The following is an 8,862-nucleotide window of genomic DNA, read 5'->3' as shown; positions in this document are numbered from 1 at the left end:
TAATACAATATACCAAGTGGAGTTTTAACAATTTTAGAAAAATGTAAAAGTGCAACTAGCATCTCTATACTATGCTGTACAAGACCACAGTGTAAACACAGCCTTAACAAACCAAAGCACTTCTTTTCATAGGACAGTATTTTCCTTATAGTGGGATTACAATTGAACAAAAAATATTTACATCTTATGCAGATGCCTGTAAGTTCAGAGTAATGGGATGAGCAGCTTTCCTTTACTACACCTGTCAAAGAGTAGATCCCACTGAAAAAGAAAACCTCAGATTTACCTCTTAATTTAATAGACTAAAAGATGGACTCCAAACCATAACTTGGTTCCCATACCACTCCTCAACTACCACGCACCAGAAGGAAAATAAAATGACTTATTCACAAAGTATTTCTCACTACTGGAATTATGTGCTAGTACTGCCAGCGGCACTGGAAGTGTTTAGGCAGGTTTATGCTGAGTAATATGTTTAGGTGGTGCATGCATTCTAATTCAGAGTTTTGCCCATATTGAGATAAACTTCCCGTACCTATTGACACTTAATAACAGAGATCTGTTTAATCTGGCTTCACCTCCAAGCTAAACAAGTTTTGAAGAAATACTACAGAGAGAAATTGGGTTTGGATTTTGTAGGAGGCTTATATTTTGGTTGTAACAAAAAATGGCGTTCTTAAGCTAGATCTACCCTGAAAGTTTATGATTGTACTTCAGGTATTAGACTTCCTAGAAACTGTAGTTAGAAAAAATTAAAGATCTAACTTTCTAGTATGCTTTTATACTCAGTGGCTTCTTGGCACTGCTTGGCATGACCTTATCAAAAAAATGTCACGATGTGGTGAAGAGTTCTACTAAAGACAGGAGACCATTATTTGTGCTTTTTCATACTCTTTATTGCCAACGGTTTAAAATGGTCAACATAAAAAAAAAGACATTTTGATAATAAATACTGCTCTTTGGGCTGTAATAAATAAAAAGTTTATTAACAAGGAATGCACTTTTCCAGCCACAAGTATCTTCAAAAATTAATGAAAAAAAATTATATATGGCCATAGTTCACAGTTACGCAGCCAAAAGCTGCTCCAATTGCAGCCTTTAAACAACATGGGAGCTTCCTCCCTTCTCCCTCCCCTTCAGGAAGTATATTCACAGTTCCAAAGTCCTCTGGCTGAAATGCTCTCAACAGAGAGAATTTAAGAATCAATGCACCTTTCTGCAAAATTGTCTGAAAAACCTTTTAAAACAGGTATCTCAAGGAAAACTGCATTCTGGTTCACTCTTGGATTGTCCGAAGTCAAGAACTGTATGCCTTAGCCTGTTCTGGTTCCACCCAGTCCAGCAGGCCACAGGGGAATTGTTTTCGTACCACCACATGTCCATCTTCTTCAACATGCTCCAGATCATTCTATCGGCTTCCCTGTAGATCTCACAGTGGAAAAGAGGAGTCCCATAGGGTCCATTCGAAAAGTCTTTCAGTTACATCTTTGTAAGAGCATGTTCAGGGCATATTCCATTCGATTTTTTAATTCTAATGAACAGCCAGACATCAGCAGAGTTGTCAGCCTGAAAGTTGTAGATATCCTATCCTCATTGATGTAAGTGAGAAGGTATTCTTCATTTTGGCTACAGATGATTATTTTTGTATGATCATGGTAGAAATTCACCTTAAAAAATAAACATAGACATTAGATCTCTCAAAATATTCGAGAATTAGAAAAGTTCAATCAATCACTAAACTGGCTAGGTACAAATCTTTCTGTTTAGGACCTAAACATGCACTTTCCTGAAGAGTTCATTTACCTGAAAGGTGCCATCATTAAAGAGCATCATTAGGGCCTTGTCAGATTTTAGCCACTGAAGGAGGTAGAGCCGAGGTCTTCGAACATCAGTAACACTAGGCAGATCTCCACCCTGGAAGAGATTAGGAGAGTGAGTTAGTGCCTACAAAGATTTTGTAGCATGCACTCTATTACTATTCTAAGAAAATCCTCTCAAACTTAAGCAAGCATCAGAATTGCTTTGGAAATCCCTGCCTCCACCTCCCAGAGATTCTGATTCAGTACATCGAGGGTAGGACAGGAGAATCTGTTTCTAACAAGCTTCAAAGTGATGCAGATGCTACTGCTTTGTGGACTACACTTCAAATGTCACCACTCTAAAGCCACAATACTTACATCCATGAGGTTCTCCTCCATGTAATGAGAAAAGTATTTCAGCACCGTCACTTGACTAATAAATTGCTCAGGAGCATCTGTTGTTGGGAAAACTGAGCATTGGCCAAGCTCTGCGTAATAGTGAACTGTTCTATAAAAACAGGAATGAAAGGGAGAGAAGAGGAAAAAAAATTAGAAGCAGTTAATCATTGTTTTTAGATTTCTTTAGTGCAAGACTAGAGAACTGACAGGATTTCATTAATTGATACACTTACTTTTTGTCTGGAAGGAGGCTCATGTGAGCACCATTGTTGAAAAGGACACCGACGGTGTGGTCAGAGAGCTGGTACCCAAAGCCATATTTGTTAGAGTAATCAACCCATTTGGTGACCCACTGAAATGATGTGCTCAGCTGCTCTTTGGGAATGCAATCAGCTTCTGGCATGTTTTCCAGACATCCCCGAAGAACCCTTGCCACTGTGTCTGCAACACTTCCCATAGTACTGTCTTCAAGGCCTGAAAAGTCAGAGAGAAATGTTTCAAGTTATACAATATTTTAGCAATAAAACCTCAGGCTTTGGTAGATGCTACGTTTCACTCCATTAATTCGAAAGACATAGAACTCAAGATTATTTTCCAATTCCTATAATCTTACTACTTCTATGTTAAATTAAGCTACAAAGTAAATTGACTTCAATTATTATGTATTTAGCACTGGCATTTCGAGTTTCATTATCTAAAATACGACTGACAACCACTTACATTCACTGCTGCTGCTGCAGCTGCCAAGAGTCCCTCTGACTATCATCCGAATAGCATCCCCAATCTGCTGCTTGTTTTCTGCTGCGGGTGTTCCAGACCTGGCAACTGTGGTGGTAGGTGGCTGGAGCTCCTTAGAAGAGAGAAGATTTATGCAATGAGTCAAGCATCTAAATTCATTTAAGGGTGAGAATTCCAGATTAAGATGAGAGTGAGGCAATTTCTGGGAAAGCTCATCAAAAAGCAACAGACACAAGCCAGATAAAAGATAACGCAGTAACTCACTTGCATGCACTGTAAAACTGAAAGACTTCCTTTTCATTTTAACTTCCCTTTCAAAGGGTTTGAAGACAAACTTTAAGTAAATATGACATATTTGAACCATGATAATCATAGTCCAAGTGCTAATTAATAAAGAGTGGAAATAACGTAAAGCGCGAGTATCTACTTTACTCTTTCCCAACACACCTCATCTGTCCTGTGTTTGCTGGGTTGCTGAGTTATTGAAGTCTTTTTCAAATCATGCCTAAGCTTGTAGATGTCTTCATCTTCTTTAGACACTCTATCTGTATATCAAGAAACAGAATTACAAACATTAGTCTATCTTAACAAGGTAGGGACAGGGTTAGCCATATTTTCTCCTTCTTGCATTATTGACCAACTTACGAGCATCCCGGGCAAAAATAGAATTTTACCTTTGCCATTAGCTGCAGCTACCCCCAAAAGCCCTCTTTAATGTTTGCAAAATAAAAAGCTATCAATCGCAATTCAACGTATGGATTTATTATGCTATAAATATCAACATTTAAGAATATGCAAATATGACCAATTTATGCTAATATAAAATTCTCTTTTAACTCATTTACCAAATTTAAATATAATATTGGGTACGAGAAAGGAAAAGAAGTCTTGTCAACTTACTATGTGTGTCAATATATCTTGCTTTGTCTTTTTTGCCACCAAAAAGAGCAGCAGCTGCTTTCTTAAAGAAATTCTTAGCTGGGCTTGATAAGTGGAAATCTGGAACTGTATGACAACAGCTAGAAGACAGTCTGTCCGGAGTGAAGCCCTGTGGAATATTAGAAAAGGCCTTCAGTAACCTGTCAGGTAACTGGGGATCAATACCAGGTAATTAAAAAAAAAAGATAGTGTACCAACCTGCAAAAAAAAGTCATGTCGAATGATGTCATCCAAACTGGGACGATCCTCTGGGTTTTTGGACAACATACTAGCAATTAAGTGCTTGGCAGGAGCCAGCAATGAGGACGGCATTGTATACCTTGCTTCCCTTATGCACCTATAAGTTTCTTTGAGATTTGTAGTTTCAAATGGGGGCCTCCCTAGTAACATTGTATACCTGTGTGCAAAGAAACACATCTTTAGCAATGGTCATAAAGCAACTCTTTGCAAGTGTTAAAATCTAAATCCGAATTTGCTTTTTAATTATTCTGCTGCATTTACTTACATTACACAGCCCAGGGCCCAAATGTCTGATTCACAGCCATGTCCTTGTTTGTTGAGGACTTCAGGAGAGAGATAATTTGGGGTACCACATATCGTTCTGGAAAGACAAAATATTGAGATCGTGTTAGGAACTATTCCACTATTTAAACTTGGTTCTCTTGACGTGACTTGATGGGAGACAAAATCTTAAACAAAATCTTAAAATCTATACTGAATTTCTATTTGGAAACATTTGACTTTTGGCATCTGAACAATTGAGATCTGACCAAGTGAGTTTTGGCAATTTTTAAAAATGCACACACACTGTTTTAGCCCACATGCAAAGTGTTGTTAACCAAGTAAAGCCAGGGACATCGTGGCATTTTATACATTTCAAGCCAAGAAAAGACTTCATTGACTGCTTTCATAATCAATTTGGAGGCACAGCGTGCTCTGTCTAGTCCATAGTGGGTATTTAGTAAGTATTTCTTTAAATTAACATTGCTATGATTTACAGATTTTATCACCGGACCTCTGAAACATTAAATGCAAAATAATGAAGGCATATTTGGTCTCCACAAAACTCTACTAGGATGCATCTTTCTGACTCTTACCTCCTTCTGTGTTCCAAGGGTTCTAGCCTGGCTGCCAGACCAAAGTCCCCAACTTTTAGTTCCATGGCTTCATTAATAAAAAAGTTCCCTAGATGATAAACAAAACAAAATGTGAATCCCTTTGAAAATGCTTTCTACCCAAGTACACACACATTCACTTTGGAGCCAGGCAGCCAATTGTTATACGAAAGTCGCCCATTCAAAAGCAAGATTGCAGATACTAGATCCCAATTAAGAACATTAATATGTAAAAAAAGAGAAAAGAACTCTCTCTAACACAAAACTCAGCTTTTGGCGTCAAGGACTTACCTAGTTTGAGATCTCTGTGCAAGATTTCTTGTTCATGAAGGTATTTCAGTCCAGACACAATCTGCCTGAGGTAGTATCGAACTTCTGGCTCTGTCAACACCTTTCTTGCTTTCAAAATATGAGCCATTGACTAGGAAGAGGAGAAGGAAAAAAGAGAATCTGTCAACAGTTATCAAAATCACTGGTTTCCCTTTGCAGGATGAGCAATGAAAGTTAACTTTGCAGTGTAAGTACTGCCACAGCTAAAATCCCAGATAAAATACTCTTTGAATACCACGTTAATTCGGGGTAAGTAAATGTTCTCAAATAGGAGTTGACACTTACCCTTCTACTGCAGTATTCCAAGAGAATGTAAATGTTTTCTTTGTCCTCAAAGTAGTGGTAAAACTGCACTACATGCTTATGATGAAGAATTCTGTGAAGCTCTATTTCTTTGTCAATCTAAATGAAAAAGCATGGTAAGGCTTATTAGCTTCCAGTCACCTCGGAAAAGCCAGTGATTACACATGCAGAAGACATTTTCCTAACAGGGAAGGGCCATCCTTGCACACAAAGAAAATACTTTACTCAAGAGTCATACACACCTTTTCCCTTTGATGAGGTTTAGCTACTCTGCTGTGGGGAATAATTTTTGCGGCGTAGACTTTGTTATTTGTCAAATCTGTCATCTCGTAACATTTTGCAAAGCCACCCTGAAAGGAAACAAAGCCGAGACGGAATTGAGGATGGCACAAAAATGGACGGCAGATATTTTAAATAAATAAATAAATGGGAAAAAAGAAAAGCAAAAAAAAAAAAAAAAATTGAGGAATGGAGGGTGGACTGAGGGAGGCATTCGACTTCGTTAAAGCTCCCTCATGGAAATGCATTGCTGGAAACAGCAAGTTCAAACGGTTTCTCTTCTGCCTTTATAAAGGGAAGCTTTATGGAGGGAGTTGGAACGGGGAGACATGAAAAATAATGTCTGATGAGACCTGTCAGGAAAATTCCCTGAGAACAGATGGAGGGAGCGAGGTCTGATGTAGAAAGCCCTCGCTTCCAGACTCAAGATGCATTTCTCTGGGCTGCGGGAGGCACACAGTTCTGAGGCTAAGAATGCAAAGCCGATCCCCAGCGCTGCCGGCGCACAAAAGCCAGAGGGCAGGTGAGGAGCCCACCTCGCGCTGGGATCGGACCCCCGAAAAACCCGGAAGCGGCGGGCGCGGGACCCCGCGGGCTTCCCCGGCTTGGGGTCGTCCCGATAGACCTCCCGCCCGCCCGGCAGCCCGGCGCCCTCCGCTTGTCACCTTTCCCAGCACTTTGCCCCGGCAGTAGCGCTTCCCCGTCGTGGGGTCGACGATAATCCGCGAGATCTCCGGCCCCGAGTGCGAATGGTGGTGATGGTGGTGCGGGGCCGCCGGGGGCACTTGCGCCTGGGACTGAGGTGGCTGCGATTCCTCGGGGGGCTGCGGCGGCCGCTTCTTCTTCGAGTCCGCTCCGCAACCCTTGCCCAGCGCCTGATCGCACATTTTGGTGCTGGCGGCTGGCTGGTAGGTGATAGTCCGCAAAAGCTCCATGGTCGCCTTGCCGCCCCGCACTGCCCGCTGCCAACCCTAGGCGCGGTCACACGTCCGAGCCGGCCGTGGCCCTCGCACCCTTGCCTCTGGTGCCGACGAGCACCCAACACCCCAGTCCACTTGTGCGAGTAACAACGCTCGGCGAAGTCTTATATATGGGGCGGCGGGAAGGGGGCGGAGACTCGATACGCGACACCACATCACGGCCGATGCCCCGCCCTACGGCCGGCCGAGCGCGCTGGGCCGGGAAGCAGGTCTTGTCCCGCCACCCGGGTCTCGCTTCCGAGCGGAGCCGCGCGCCTCGAACGCCGGCCGCCGAGGGCTCTTGCGGCCACGGGAAGGCCTTCAGGGCCGTCCGTGGGCTCCGCCGTCCGGTTCTTCGAAGGCTCGGAGCCTCAGCGTAGAAAACAGAATCGCGAGGGCCGACGCCTGGCCCCACCCCCTCCCCAGCCGCCTGGTGGCAGGGCAGTGCCGTGACCCGAGCGAGTCGGGCGCGGGTGTAGACTCAGTCCCTCCCCCGCACAGCCCTTCCCGGCCGCCCGGGGCCTCCTGTGTCAAGGTATCAGGGTGCCCGGAGCCCGCCGCACGGGCAGGCGAGGCCTCCTCCGGCCGTATGACAGGGCTAGTCTGCAGCTGCCCCGCAGTGCCCGCCCGCGCTGTGAGGAGCTCGCTGGTGTCTAGCTGGGGCAGTGCCGAGAGGCCGTGCGGGTGAAAGGCCGGGATTCGTGGAGCCGGCCATTCGAGCCCATCGCCGCATCGCGCTAGGGCAGACACGGGCCCGCAGCCGGGATCCCGGGCTGATCGGCCAACCGTGCCAGGATCCCACTCGAGGCCCGTCTGGCCCCCGCCCATTCCCCTAGTGCGAGCCTCTGTCTGAGGTCAGCCCCTGAACCTTAGAGAGCTAGGTCGATGTCCTGGCAAGGCGTCCTCCGCCGGTAGCCCGAAGATTGGAAAGCAAGGGCGCCATCTTGTGGAATGTTCCGGAAGTGCCGTTAGGTGTCGAAGTGGGCAGCGGTTGACAGCTGTGGGCCTTTGACAGTTACTGGTACTAAAAATCGATGCCGATTGTGAGTTTGCAGTCAGAGTCATCTATGACTTCTTCCGAATGCATCTGTTGAGATGGCTCATGAGCTGCCCCGGTTCCTGGAGAGTCAGTCTGAGACTTTCTGAGGTAGGGAGATTGATAGGATGAAACGAGGAGCGTAGGCCAGTGAGTACAAATGCAGCTTAGTTTCCTATTTCCAGATTTTACTGTGCAGTTTGACTAACCTAGGAACACGGTTTTCTTTGTTTGTTTTTCTTGCTTTAATTACGATAGAGTAACATTTATTGAGGACTGTGCAGTATTTTTAAATGCCTTATTTAATCCTACAACAATTCTGAGAGAAATATTGTAAGGAAGGAAAAATAATTTTCCACCTTTCAAAGTTTTGGCCTGGGTCTCTGTAACCAGACAGATTAACAAGAAAACAAAGAAGCTTATTAACATATACGTCTCATATATACATGGGAGATAACCAGGAAAATGAGAGATGGTTTAAAATCGGGCTTAAATACTATCTTCAGCTAAACCAAAAGAAAAGAGTGTGGGGCAGGCAAGTTAAGGAACCATGACAAGGAAATGTACAGTAAACAGGAGTGGGGTTTCTTATTTCTTCATTGATAAGTTTTTCATGATTTAGAGTCATTCTTCCTGGTACAGAGGAGACACTCTTACAAATGGAGTTTTGTGGGGTTTTTTTGTTTTTTGTTTTTGTTTTTGTTTTTTTTAGTAAATGTACGTTTCCCTTACAAAAGGGTAATATGCCATTTTTAGAGCATTTCCTGGGTCTGCTGGTTCTCAAAATAATTATCTCAAAATAATCCTTATCCCAGGGACATATTTGGGGTGGCATATTCTCATCTCCTACATTATTATTCCCATTTTATAGATGAGGCTTGGAGAATTTAGGTAACTATTCTATATTTTTACTAGATCATCAAGGTTAGGTTAATTAGCAGCACACTTGAATCTTTTTACCTATG

The 8,862-nt window shown here is 43.4% G+C and overlaps 1 protein-coding gene across 2 annotated transcripts; it reads right to left on the bottom strand.

The window, feature by feature from the left end:
- Positions 1 to 874: 874 nt before the first annotated feature.
- On the bottom strand, positions 875 to 7,736 carry PLK2 (polo like kinase 2). Of its 2 annotated transcripts, XM_055252488.2 has the most exons (15): positions 6,676 to 6,984; positions 6,568 to 6,633; positions 5,866 to 5,973; positions 5,606 to 5,722; positions 5,282 to 5,411; positions 4,973 to 5,060; positions 4,381 to 4,476; positions 4,074 to 4,272; positions 3,837 to 3,984; positions 3,384 to 3,481; positions 2,919 to 3,048; positions 2,432 to 2,672; positions 2,178 to 2,307; positions 1,804 to 1,914; positions 875 to 1,667 (listed from the first exon to the last, which is right to left on the bottom strand). In XM_055252488.2, exons 1-15 carry the CDS (start codon positions 6,835 to 6,837, stop codon positions 1,476 to 1,478), a joined length of 2,016 nt encoding a protein of 671 aa, XP_055108463.1. In that variant the 5' UTR covers positions 6,838 to 6,984; the 3' UTR covers positions 875 to 1,475. The 2 variants fall into 2 exon arrangements, with proteins under 2 accessions (XP_055108463.1, XP_055108462.1); XM_055252487.2 differs by having other exon boundaries at positions 6,568 to 7,736.
- Positions 7,737 to 8,862: the final 1,126 nt, after the last annotated feature.

This window comes from Symphalangus syndactylus, chromosome 18 (assembly GCF_028878055.3).
Source record: "Symphalangus syndactylus isolate Jambi chromosome 18, NHGRI_mSymSyn1-v2.1_pri, whole genome shotgun sequence".
NCBI classification, from domain to species: Eukaryota; Metazoa; Chordata; class Mammalia; order Primates; family Hylobatidae; genus Symphalangus; species Symphalangus syndactylus.
The sequence above is the reverse complement of the archived record's forward strand: the minus strand, read 5'-3'. Positions and strand labels throughout refer to the sequence as shown.